The 14,190-nt window shown below is 35.8% G+C and overlaps 1 protein-coding gene across 50 annotated transcripts in view; it reads left to right on the top strand.

Moving 5' to 3' along the window:
- KIF27 (kinesin family member 27) overlaps positions 1-14,190 on the top strand; it is an 85,058-nt gene that overhangs the window by 23,654 nt on the left and 47,214 nt on the right. For 14 of the 50 annotated variants that reach the window (XM_024345669.3, XM_054658063.2, XM_054658062.2 and 11 more), the window contains 5 exons: positions 935-1,012; positions 6,333-6,539; positions 8,588-8,757; positions 9,241-9,344; positions 11,207-11,395. In XM_024345669.3, coding sequence (XP_024201437.2) covers positions 935-1,012; positions 6,333-6,539; positions 8,588-8,757; positions 9,241-9,344; positions 11,207-11,395 — 748 coding nt within the window. The remainder of the gene's footprint in view (positions 1-934; positions 1,013-6,332; positions 6,540-8,587; positions 8,758-9,240; positions 9,345-11,206; positions 11,396-14,190) is intronic. The other 36 variants (XM_024345675.3, XM_054658085.2, XM_054658088.2 and 33 more) reach the window with 5 other exon arrangements.

Raw genomic sequence — 14,190 nt, 5'->3', positions numbered from 1 at the left:
ATTTGGATATCCTCCTTTGTGAAGTACTCATTCAAGTCTCTTGTTTGTTTTTCTATTGAGTTACCTGTCTTCTAGATTAATTTGTAGAAGTTTGTTGTATATTCTGGGTGTGAGCGCTTTGTCACTTACATGATTGCAAATAATTTTTCTGTGGCTTGCTTTTTACTCTCAGTGGTATCTTTGATGAAGAGTTCTTATTGTAATCAAATTCGTCAATCTTTTCCTTTATGGTTAATGGTATTTGTTCTCTATTTAATAAGTTTTTCCTTTCCCCAATTGTTTCCTCTGAGGATACTTTCTATATTATCTTCCAGAAGCTTTATTGTTTTGCCTTCCACATTTAGCTGTATAGTCCTCCAGGAATTGATTTCTGTGTATGGAGTAAAGTAAAGATCAAATTTCATTTTTTAAACATATAGATATTCATTTGTTCTAGCATCATTTATTGGAAACCATCTTCTCACAATTGTTTTGAGTGCTATCTTTATCATAAATCTATCTTTATCATAAATCAAGGTCCATTTGTGCATGAATCTCTTGTCTATTTCTTGGCCTTCTATTCTGTTGGTTGATTTGTATCTCCTTGAGCCAAGATCACATTTCTTGTTTATTGTAGGTTTATAGTAAGTCTAGATATTTTGTAGAGCAAGGCCTTCTGCTTTTCTTCTTCCCTCCCCACTCCCCAGATGTCTTGGTTGTTCCATATAAATCTTATTTTAATTTTTAAATTTTTAAAATAATTACTTTATTGAGATATAATTCACATACTATAGAATGCAGCCCTTCAAATATACAATTCAATGATTTTTTTATGTATTTACAGAATTGTTTAACCATCACACCATCTAATTTTAGAATATTTTTATCACCCCAAAATGAAAATGAAAATATTGTATCCACTAGCAGTCACTCCTCATTTTCCTCTTTTCCTCAGCCCCTGGCAAAAACCACTTTACTTTCTACTTCTGTGGATTTGCCTATTCTAAACATTTCAGACAACTGGAATCATACAGTAAGTGGCCTTTGTGTGTGACTTCTTTCACTTAGTATGCTATTTTCATTTATTTATTTTTCGTGGTCAAATAATTTTGTATGTTTCTGGGATACAGTGTAATGTTTTGATGTATGTATACATTATAGAAAGATTCAATCAAGTTGGTTAACATTAATTAACTAACATTGAATTACATTTATATATGTTTAGAATTAATGAACATATTTTGATTGAGTCTCCTAATCCATAAGCATGGTATTGTTCTCTATTTACTTAGATTTCCTTTATTTTTTCTCAGTAATGGCCTACATTTTTTTGTGCAGAAATATTGCAAATAATTTATAGATTTCTTTTTAGGTACTTGATTTTTTTTCTGTCACTATAAATGGAATCTTTAAAAAATTTTATTTTTCAAATTCCCTAATTGTTGGTATGTGGAACTGTACTAATTTTTAGATATTAATACATTATATATCCAGCAACCTGACTAAACTCAGTTTTTGATCAGGAGTGTCTATAGTTACCATCAGGTGGGGAGCCTTCAAAATTCCCAAGATAAATGGAAAAGATCCAAACTTTTTGGAAGTAATTTCTTTTTTTTGTTGTTTTTGAGACAGAGTCTCACTGTGTCACCCAAGATAAGAGCGCAGTGGCACAATCTCCGCTCACTGCAACCTCTGCCTCCCGGGCTCAAGCGATTCTCCTGCCTCAGTCTCCTGTATAGCTGGGATTACAGGCACCCGCTGCCACGCCTGGCTATAAACTTGTGTGTGTGTGTGTTTTTTTTTTTTTTGAGACAGAGTCTCACTCTGTCATCCAGGCTGGGGTGCAATGGCATGATCTCGGCTCACTATAACCTCTGCCTCCTAGGTTCAAGTGCTTCTCCTGCCTCCGCCTCCCTAGTAGCTGGGACTACAGGCATGCACAACCATGCCTGGCTAATTTTTTTTGTATTTTTAGTAGAGACAGGGTTTCAACATGTCAGTCAATCACTCCTGACCTCAAATGATCTACCTGCCTTGGCCTCCCAAAGTACTGGGATTACAGGCGTTAGCCACCGTGCCCAGTCTATACTTGCTTTTTAATTCTAATATTTTATCTGTAAATTCTTTTGGATTTTCATTTATAATTATGTCATCTGCAAATAGTAACAGTTTCATTTCTTCCTTTATAATCCTTTCACCTTCTGTATCTTTTTCTTCTTCTATATCTTCTATATTGTATACTTTAAATAGTTGGATTCTATAGTATGTGAATTTTGTCTCAATACAGTTACTATAAAAATACCTTCTTGTATTTGCTGGGATCTCCAATGCAGTGTTGAATACAAGTGGTGATAGAAAGCATCCTTGTCTTGTTTCCAATCATAGAGGAAAAGCTTTCAAAATTTCACTCTGAAGTATTATATTTTCTATAGGTATTTTTAATTTACCCTTTCCCAAACTAAGGAAATAACTGAGAATTTTTGTTATGAATGGATATTGATTTTTATCAAATGATTTTTCTTTATCATATGATTTTTCTTCCTTATTCTGCTAATATGGTGAGTTACACTGATTGACCTGATTTTTTTTTTTTTTTTTTCGAGGCAGAGTCTCACTGTGTCACCCAGGCTGGAGTGCAGTGGTGTGATCTCGGCTCACTGCAAGCTCTGCCTCCTGGGTTCATGCCATTCTCCTGCCTCAGCCTCCCAAGTAGCTGGGACTACAGGCGCCCGCCACCACGCCTGGCTAATTTTTTTTTTTTTTGCATTTTTAGTGGAGACGGGGTTTCACTGTGTTAGCCAGGATGGTCTTGGTCTCAATCTCCTGACCTTATGATCTGCCCACCTCAGCCTCCCAAAGTGCTGGGATTACAGGCGTGAGCCACAGTGCCCGGCCGATTGATCTGATTTTTAACCAATCTTTTATTCCTGGAATAAACCCTTTTTGTTGTTGATGTTGTGATGTACTGTTGTATTGGGGGTTCCCCAAAACCACCCTCAGATTGGATGACGTACTATGAGAACTCAATATATATTCATTCTCCTGGCTAGGATTTATTACAGTGAAAGGATGCAGAGCAAGATCAGCAAGGAAAAAGACACATGGAACAAAGTCTGGAGGAAACCAGGCACAAGCTTCCAAGACTTGTCTCTCAGCAGAGTCACAGAGGATGTGCTTAATCCCCCAGCAATGAGTTGTGACAACACCTATAAAATGTTATCTGGCGGGGAAACTAAGTAGACTCAGTGCCTATGGGTTATATTGAGGATGCGTGGGTCATGAAGGCACCCTTTGCCTAGCATGAACCAAAGTCCCAGACTACAAGGAAAGCAGGTGTACAGCATAAACCACATTGATTGTGCAAACAGTTGAGCACAGTGAGTCAGTATTATCAGAGTGTTTAAGAACACTCCCAAAATCCAAGTTCTCAGACATCTGACAACCTCATAGCAGATCTTCTAAAAGATAGCAGTCAGGTCTGCTATGTTAACTCTTCTGCACAATTGACCTAGATTTGGTTTGCTAGTGTGATGTTTATATTTGTCAGTAAGCTTGTCCTATATTTTTCTTTCTCATAGTATTCTTGTCAGATATTGTAACAAGTTATGCTGGCCTCATAATGTAGATTATTTAATTCCCCCTATACCTGGAAAGGTGTGTGAAAATTGGTATTATTTCTTTCTTAAATGTTTGGTTGAATTAGCCTGTTAAGCATTTGGGACTGGAAATTTTCTTTGGGGGTATGTTTTATGAATTAAATCATATTAGTATTTTCTTTTCCTCCAGTTTTGATAAGGTTTATTTTTCTAGGAATTTGACCATTGTATATAATTTTCAAATGTATTGGCATAAGTTTGTTTATGATAGTCTTTTATTCATTAATATCTTTATTAATGAATAAAGGGGACTGTGTAGTCACATGTCCCCTTTTTCATTCCTGATTATTTGTGCCTTCTCTCACTTTTTTTTCTTGCAGTTTCACTAGCTAGTAAAATTACCAATTCATTAGTCTCTTCAAAGAGACAATTTTTGACTTTGTTAATCCTCACTAGTGTATGTTTGTTCATTATTTCATTAGTTTGTTCACTATTTCACTAATTTCTGCCCTTTATTATTTAATTCCTTCTACTTTTGGGGTAACCTCCTGCTATCTTTTTAACATCTTTAGATGAATATTTAGTATATTGATTTTTAGCTTCTCTTCTTTGTGAGTGCAAGTCAAGATAAGCTTACATATTTCTAAGCTTATCTTGACTTGCACTCCACATTGAGCTCAGAATGTTTCCTAATTTTCATTGTGACTTTTTTTTTGACTTGTGAATAACATAGTTATTTTATTTACAGGACATGGGGGATTTATTTTTGTTTAATCAATTTTTATTGCATTGTGATCAGATAACATACTATCTCTGATTTCAGTCCTTTGAATGTATTGAAACTTGCTTTTTGGCTCAGAATAAGGCAAATGTTTGTAAATGTTACAGAGGTACTTGAGAAGAATATGCATTCTGCAGTCATTGGGCACTGTTAATCCTATTATTCAAATCTACATTTTTTACTCACCTTTGAAGTCTTTTTGTTATATCAGTAATTTATAAAGTGATGTTAAAATCTCCCACTATGACAGACCTCAACTCTGTCACCCAGGCTGGGGCACAGTGGCACGATCATGAGTCACTGCAGCCTCGACCTCCTGGGCTCAAGCAGTCCTCCCACTTCAGCCTCCTGAGTAGCTGGGGCCACAGGTGCACACTACAATGCCCTGCTAATTCTTGTATTTTTTGTAGAGAAGGGGTTCTTCACCATGTTGTCCAGGCTGCTCTCAAACTCTTGGGCTCAAGTGATCTACTGGCCTTGGCTTCCCAGCGTGCTGGGATTACAGGTGTGAGCCACTGTGCCCAGCCCTACTATAATTTTGGATTTGTCTTATTTCTCCCTGAAGTGCTGATAGTTTTTGCACTACAAATATTGAAGCTGTGTTATTAAGTGGACACAAATGTAGAATTGTTATACCATCCTGGCGAATTGCTCTTTTAATCATTTTTACCTCTTCTTATCTAATGAGTTTTGCCTTAAAGTTTACCTTGACATTACTATAGCTACACCAGCTTTCTTTTGATTAATATTTACATGGTATCTCTTTTTCTATCTTATTTTTAATCTTTCTGTGTCTATTTTAGATATGTTTCTTATAAGCAGCATATGGTTAGATAATCTTAAAATCCTTTCTGATAGTCTTTATCTTTTAATTTCATTATTCATTTATTAATTTAACATAATTACTGTTTTGGTAAAAATCCACCATTGTGCCTTTTATTTATCCTTCCTCCTCTGTGTTCCTTTTTCCCTCTTTTGGATCATTGGTTATTTTTTCTTTTTCTGTTGTTTTCTCCACTAACTTAGAAGTTATAGTTTTACTCTTTTTTTAGTGGTTATCCTAGAGAGTATACCATGCACCCTAATATTAATTGATACTTTTATCCTTTTCCCAGGCAATGTAAGAACTCCATTGAATCCTTTGATGTTGTATATTTTAATTATCTGAATACATGATTTTAAAGTAAAGTTGCATTTTTATTGCTCAGCATTTATACAATGAAAATGTAAGGTTTTTTTTCCTATTTCAACATTGTAGTACATGTGAAGTATTAAGATGAATGACTGTTTCTTATTTACATAAATTTGTGCTTGTAAAACAAAGATTGACATTAGAGCTTTCTAGATTTGATACACTTCAAAAATTTTCTTTAGAGGATACACAAAAAAAACTAAACCACATATACACAAGCACACACACATTCCTGATATACAATTTGTTCTGCCTTTGATTTCCAAGTTCTCCTTCCTCTCAGGACTATCAGTTGGCTATCTTCTATCTGTCTGCTTTTGGCTTCCTTTTTCACTAAGGCTTTCACTTCCCTGCACTTGTTACCTCCTTCTGCCTCCTTTGCTGCAAACTCTGCTGCCTACAATTCTTTCTCCACTTTTTGAACTTTCTTGTTTCTTTTTACTTCTTGGATTTCACTCAGAAAGTCCATACTTTAATAAGGATAGCTAATCAAAGTGCTTCAGGTTGGCAAAGCAACCAGTCACAGTGGATGGCGTGTTGTCTTTGAGTATTTGACTTTTGACTTTTTTGGCTGTGTTTGTTGCTCCTTACTATTAAAAAGGTTTTACCACTCAGAACAATGTTAGTTACTTGTGAACACCAGAAGGCTAGTCTCTGGATAAATGAGAATTGACTGTATTATTAAAGTAGTTATGATTTTGGTCAATGTAAAATTCATTTTTAATCATAATCTAAATGTACTGAAGTGCTCTATTTTAAAAATTTTCATCTCTCTTCTACAAAGAATGAAAAAATAATAGAACAACAACTTCTTGTGGATCAACTGAGTGAAGAACTAACAAAACTTAACCTGTCAGTGACTTCTTCAGCTAAAGAAAATTGTGGAGACGGGCCAGATGCCAGGATCCCTGAAAGGAGACCATATACTGTACCATTTGATACTCATTTGGGGCATTATATTTATATCCCATCAAGACAAGATTCCAGGAAGGTAAAGTCCAAACAATCTTTTCCTTATTTTGAGATTAAAAAAATTTTAGCCATGTGTAATATCACAGTGTATTTATACAGTCTCAGCAGATTTTTTTTGTTTGATTTTATGGAATTTTGTGTATACCTTTTCTTCTAAGCATACTTCTTTCTAATAAAAAAACTAATAAACAAGAGAATACACAGTTACATTTGGAGGGAATAGTTGGATGGAGATAATGTCCATACTTCTTCAATGTGAAAAAGGTATCCTTTGCCATATTTTCAGACATGACCAAGTTTAATATCTACATGAATTTATTTCTTCCTTTAACCACACAAAGTTGAGATGTTAGAGGATATTTATTTCAACTTGTTTGGTCTGTCATTATTTTTGAAATAATATTTATATGCTATTCAGTCTTACCAAGTAGACATAATCAAGACAATATAAATATCAATATAAATTTTAGTTTGCGTGTGGTTGGTAAATATATACACACACAGTTTTAAGAATTATCAAAGAATCTCTATTATGGAAAAGACTTAATTAGCAGATTCATGAGTTTTGGTTTAGCAGGTTCATGAATTCTGGTTTCTGTTTCCTCATTTTATGAAGGGAAATGATTTGTTCACGTGAGATCCATCTGGTTGTTACAGTCAAAGGGATAAGAAATGAAAGGCAAGTGATACATGAGCAGTGCCATGGACTTTGCATCAGGCAGCCTTGGGTGGTATGAATACTATAATAGCTCTGGACATTTGGTTTTCTTTGTAAAAAGAAATTTTAAAAGGAAATTACAATCCCAGAGAATGAAGTTGGACTCTGAACAAAGATTTTATTATTTGCTCCTTAAATAATTCCCAAACTCTCACAAGAGAAAACTAGATGCCTGCCAGTTATGGGATAAAATAGCCATGTCTAGTACGTTGTATTTGTTAGATCAGTACTTTTTGAGTTGGTTCTTCCTTAAAGAATTCCCCTCCCTCATACCCCATTGGGAGGCCACCTAAAAAACTTTATGCCCATCTATCATGATGCTGATGTGACAGATGATCTAATGAGGTGACTGACAGCAGAAGCACAAAAATCAGATATAAGATGATTTTCAGAATCAGGTAGGATTTTTTAGGAGAGAATACATGACGGGGGCCTATTGTCAAGTGATTAAATCATAAACACTGTGTGATACTCATATTCCACTATATGTTATAATTTTAACAGCTTATAATAATTTATATTGATAAATGGACTGTCTCCTCTAAGATTTTATTGCCTTTTGTGAGAAGTCATCTTGAGATTTGGTTACAGAGATGGTGCAGAGGAAATATTTTGTAATAGAAACCAGAACAAAGGTATAAAGGCAATTTCTAATTTATTGTTGTTGTTTTCCAAGGTCATTTTTTTTTTTTGAGAATTTAAAGTGCATTTCCAATAGAAGAATGTTGTACTGTAGAAAATTCCCAGGCTAGCCATACAATTTTATTTGTCCTATGACATATATTAAATATTTTTCCTAGAGCCTTAATTCAGCTATACCTAACTACCATGTATAAAGAATAAGTATATACATTGTGGTATTCAAATTAGGAATATTGCCCTGGCAGAGGGAGTGGAGACAGCTCTGGGTTTCTTCCTGTGGTAGGATTTGGATTGGAGGGGATGCAGACCTTTGGCGGCAGCACCACAGTTCTCCAGGTGTTCTGAACTGGGAAGATGGGGAAGAGGGCACATTTGTTGGGGTGTGTCTGTGCTGTGTTTAAGAGCTAGGATGTTTTCCATGCGTTCTTTTGATTTCATTTTTGAATACTGTTTTCTGTAAGTGAAGATAGAAGAGTTGTCCAGAAGAGAAGGAGCTGTGTGGATTCTGAAATAAGTATTTGTCTGTGAGGCACAACAGTATTGTTAAATTAATTTTGACCTTTGTTTGAGGGGAGCATTTTCCAGTGATTGGCTATTTTAAGAGTGCCAATCTAATAACCCCTTTAAAAGCACTTAGAGTAATAGGATAAAATTAGACTTTTAAAATATCACTTTTTTTGTTGTTGGGTGGGGGAATCACTTGCAAGGTCCACACAAGTCCACCTATGTACTCTCTGGATCGAATATTTGCTGGATTTCGAACACGAAGTCAGATGCTGTTGGGTCACATAGAAGAACAAGATGAGGTCCTCCACTGCCAATTTTCTGATAACAGTGATGATGAAGAATCAGAAGGCCAAGAGAAATCTGGAACTAGGTATGTTAAATATACACTGATTTAATAAATATTTAGAATTATATGCTGCAATAAATATAGAAGTGTAGGTTTTTTCCATTGGAGTATATCTTTTATGTTTAATAGAAGAGTAGGTAACTTTTGCTAAATGTACTATCATCTAATGTGTTATGAAAATAGTATTTGAACACAAGTCATCAGTCTTATAACTGAAAAATAATTTTGCTTTTAGAGCTTTTATAGTAATGAGATTCTAATTTTCAGAGGTTTTTTTTTTTTTTTTGATTTTCTTATTCTGCTGCCATGTTGGCAACAAACATGACTTTTCTACTGGATTCAACATGGATGGGGGGGCATCCTTTTATTTTGAGCAATATTAGTAACATTCTGTTTTTATATGTAACTAATAATTTTTTTAACATTACTTTCACTTTTCGGGGAAACTAATTTGAGGGCAGATTAGAAAACACTAACAAATAAGTTAACTTTCTGATTTTTTTTAAGATGTAGAAGTCGTTCATGGATTCAGAAGCCAGACTCTGTTTGTTCCCTTGTTGAATTGAGTGATACTCAGGATGAAACACAAAAGTCAGATTCGGAGAATGAAGGTACATAGATTTTCTTAAATAATGTAGACCTAATGGTTACAGGACACTTATCTTTTTCCTCAGTTGATAATTTAAGAAACATCCAGGAATTCTCAAAGACCAGAATTTGGTACAAATGCTTTCCTAGTTGGTAGAACTTCTTTTATGTTCTCTGTTTTACCTCTTTTACTCTTTTACTCCTTAATAAAAAAAGATTTTCTATCAATTAATTATAGCGAGAGATATAGGCTAACTCCCTCAGAATAAGGATTTTTATATTCAGACCTGAATTGATATGCTTTGTATTCCTGATGATGTTAAAATACAGCATAAATAATTGTACTAGGTGTCTACTCCTTCACTGGGACTTGTGCCTAACATCAATGATGTATTTGGCATTAGAGCCCAATTAGTGTACTGGGTGTTGGTAATGTTTTAGTACACAACTGCTAAGAATTTTTATGCATCAATAACAACATCAAAAACATTTATGAGCCATGCATAGTAGCTCATGCCTGTAATCCCAGTGCTTTGAGAGGCTGAAACGGGAGAATTGCTTGAGGCCAGGAGTTTGAGGCCAGCCTGAGCAACATAGTGAGATTGTCTCTCTACAGAAAATTAGCCGAGCATGGTGGTGTGTACCTACTCAGGAGGAAGGCTGAGGTGGGAGAATCGCTTGAGCCCAGGAGTTCGAGGCTGTATTGAGCCGAGATCACACCACTGCACTCTAGTCTAGGCGACAGAGCAAGACCCTGCCTCAAAAAAAAAAAAAAAAAAAAAAATCTACTACTACCCTATAGTTTTCACAACTTTTTTTTTTTTTTTTAGACGAAGTCTCTCCCTGTCACCCAGGCTGGAGTGCAGTGGTGCAGTGTCGGCTCATTGCAGCCTCCGCCTCCTAGGTTCAAGTGATTCTCCTGCCTCAGCCTCCCAAGTAGCTGGGACTACAGATGTGTGCCACCATACCCGGCTAATTTTTGTGTTTTTAGTAGAGATGGGGTCTCACTGTGTTGGCCAGGCTGGTCTCGAACTTCTGACCTTGTGATCCGCACACCTTAGCCTCCCAAAGTGCTGGGATTACAGGCATGAGCCACTGTGCCCAGCCGGTAGTAGGAGATTTTGTTAACTCATCTCTCTTGGTCAATGCGTGGTTGACCCACAAAAAATAAGGGAATAGGGAATATAAATAATACAAGTGCTACACTTTGAAAATATAGAGCATCTCTTTAAGAACCTATACGTGGCTTTATGAGCCAAAAATTTAAGTATAACTAAAATAAATTTCAAAATGTGGAAATAATAAAGGTAAATGCTACTCAAGCAGCCATGCTTGAGCTGTTTGTTACTGCTCTGCAACCAGGAAAAAAAACTTACGTCGGAATGTAAATGAGCTTACACTAGTTCCTTCCTTGAGAAAGTCTGGCTATGAAAAAAATGTCACCTGAACTAAAGCAGTGTGCTTAGTGACATAGTTGATTTACATTCTGGTGCAGGACAGTAACAAACAGTGCTAGACCACACTCTAAGTAGCCTGGTATAGTCTGCATTCTCCAATTACAATAAAAGTAGAAGTTGATAGGAAACAAATTCACCCCTCTCTCCATCTGGAAATTTTACACCTATCTCAAATAACTCATGTTAAAGGCAATGAAAAACTGTGTGTCTGAACCTATGGGATATTAAGAAAGAATATATACATACATGTATTAATTTGTAAGAAAATAAAAACTCTTACTGTAAGCTGGAATGCTAGAGTCCCAATTGCTGTGTATTTTTTCCCCTTTTTCCTCCCCTTCCTTTTTGTCTCTTCCACTGCCACCTCTAAATTGCTTTTGAGTCTGCTTTTCTTTTTTTAACTCTACTTCTGTTGAATATTTTACCAGCAGATAGTTTTATTTCTCCATTTTTTAAAAAAGATTTAAAGATTGATTGTCTCCAGGAGAGTCAAGAATTGAATTTGCAAAAATTAAAGAATTCAGAACGCATACTTACTGAAGCTAAACAAAAAATGAGAGAACTTACAATTAACATCAAGATGAAGGAAGATCTGATTAAAGAATTAATAAAAACAGGTAATAGTATCTTGTGAACCAGCTTAAATGAGAAAGAAAACTTCTAAAATTGCTTCTGATGTGGTAACAGTTACTTTAGTTTTTGAAGCTCAGGTCTATCCACTTAGCTTGGATTGGTGTAACAAGGTGAGTTTTTAGGCCAATATGTGGAGGTTAGTTATCAGAAGAATTTTGTTCTTTTGGGATTTCACCTCTGAATTGTTCTAACTGGTGTGAACTCTGCATTGTGCTGAAATTCTGTGGCACTTAATGTACCAGTTACAACATGTTTATTTTATTTTTTTGAAACAGGGTCTCACTCCGTCACCTAGGCTGGAGTGCAGTGGTGCAGTCATGACTCACTGCAGCCTTGACCTCTGGGGCTCAACCAATCCTCCTACCTCAGCCTCCCAAGTAGCTGGGACTACAGGCGTGTGCCACCATGCCCAGTACGCATCAGTAGTTTTTATAAATTTTTTTGGCAGTGTATTAGAATTGATAAAATATAGTATAGATATTTTATCTATAAAATAGATAAAATATAGTCCTGTTATTATTAGTTGGCAGAAGCAGCTGCTATTCAAGAGAAGTCTTCAGTGAGAGGGCATTGAAAAGTAAGCACTCACTGACAACTTTTGTTAGTCACCATCTCTGAGGATTTTTAGGAAAGCTCCAAATTGCCCTTGGTTCTAATGAGCAAGAAAAGGGTCTTTTCTGTATAAGCTCTGGTATCCTCTATTTTAAAACAACCACGTTGGGTATAACAGGCTACAAACACATGCTTGTTTAATGAGATCCATAGTAAGATAACCTTTCTGAAAGAAAGTCATTGATTCTAGTGGGTAAATATCCTCAACTTCCACAGGCAGTACCCTGAAATCTTGGGAATGGAGAAACCATTCTAGATCAGCTCCTAGATACTCCTAAGAGGGGTCAACTGGTGTTTGATCCTGCCTGTGGGGAAGCAGCATGGCCAAACTCATTTAAACATCTGGGTAACTGGAGCTAGGATGATGCATAGCACATATGTCACTAGGAATGAGAAAGGAAAAAGCTTTGGGAAAGTAGCTAAGCAGAGGATGCTTCTTAAAAAATGTCAAAAAAAAAAAAAAAACCACAAAAACTTAATGCCCTTAATGCTCTCTCACTGAAGACTTTTCTTGAATAGCAGCTACTTCTGCCAACTAATAATAACAGGACATCTATACTATATTTTATCAATTCTAATACACTGCAAAAAAAATTTATAAAAACTACTGATGCGTACTGGGCATGGTGACACACGCCTGTAGTCCCAGCTACTTGGAAGGCTGAGGTAGGAGGATTGATTCAGCCCCAGAGGTCAAGGCTGCAGTGAGTCATGATTGCACCACTGCATTCCAGCCTAGGTGACAGAGCAAGACCGTCTCAAAAAAATAAAATAAACATGTTGTAATTGGCACTGTATATTTTTTTAGTGGTTCATAAAATATTAGTGTGTTGAACAATTAATGAATAGTCCAAAATGATTTGTTAAAATATAGTAGTTGTATGTATTTTAAAGTTAGTCAAGTAATCATAGAGTCAGAGGACAGTTCACACTGCATTTAGTTAAATAACTTTTATAAAAAAATGATGAGTATTTTTGGATAGCAGTATAACCAGCTATATAAATAGTATAATAGGCTGGGCGCGGTGGCTCACGCCTGTAATCCCAGCACTTTGGGAGGCCGAGGTGGGCAGATCATTTGAGGTCAGGAGTTCGAGACCAGCCTGGCCAACATGGTGAAACCCTGTCTCTACTAAAAATACAAAAATTAGCTGGGCATGGTGGCGTGTGCCTGTAATCCCAGCTACTCAGGAGGCTGTGGCAGGAGAATTGCTGGAACCCAGGAGGCGGAGGTGGCAGTGAGCTGACATTGTACCACTGCACTCTAGCCTGGGTGACAGAGCGAGACTCTGTCTAAATAAATAAATATTATAATAAACTGTCTCTGGTGATTATTCATCCCCTGAGCTTTAGACTCCTGTTTTCTACTGCCATGAGTTTGCCAGTCTAGTTCAGGGACGGTTGCCTATTCAGAGCAAATCAAAACCAAGCTTTTAGGGTCACTGGCTGGATTTAGAATCAAAAGAGATATAGAAATATCTTTATTCTATTTTTTCTGTTCTATATATTAATAAGAAAAGAATTTAAAAGGAATTAATCTTGAATAAGTTCAGGTTAGTGAAAAAGGAGAGAGTTAGCTTTGGATGAAAAGATTCTTAAGAGACATAACAAATCAAATGTATTGTGGACCTTGTTTAGATCCTGATTTAAATAAACCAATTGTGAGACACATTTTGAGGCAATTGGGGAAGTCTGAATATGGACTGATTGGTGTTAATATTGTTAATGTGATAATGACTTTTTGGTTATGTCCATATTTTGTGTGAATGCCAATTGCAGTATGTATAAGTAAAAAGAGGAATTTAACAAAATGAAGTATGTATAGGTGAGATGAATGACATTTGGGATTGCTTTATAATATTTAAGCAAAGTAAAACAATAGGCATATTTGAAGCAGCTGTGACAAAATCTTGATAACTTTTAAATCTGGGTGATGGGGGTTCATTTTATTATTTCTTTTGTTGTATTTAAAATTTTTCATAATAATTTAAAAAAGGAATTCAAGCAGACAGATTATTGGTAGCAGGAGGCTGGAGTATACTAAGCAAGAGGACAAACAGTCACTCCAAATATCCTTCTTAACTGAGTTTGATGCCAGCAAAGCTCAACTACAAATTGAGAGGACCAGAGATGTCACTCTAAAACGCCAAACATTGAATCAGTGAGA

This window comes from Pan troglodytes, chromosome 11 (genome assembly GCF_028858775.2).
Source record: "Pan troglodytes isolate AG18354 chromosome 11, NHGRI_mPanTro3-v2.0_pri, whole genome shotgun sequence".
In the NCBI taxonomy this organism is placed as follows: domain Eukaryota; kingdom Metazoa; phylum Chordata; class Mammalia; order Primates; family Hominidae; genus Pan; species Pan troglodytes.
The sequence above is the reverse complement of the archived record's forward strand: the minus strand, read 5'-3'. Positions and strand labels throughout refer to the sequence as shown.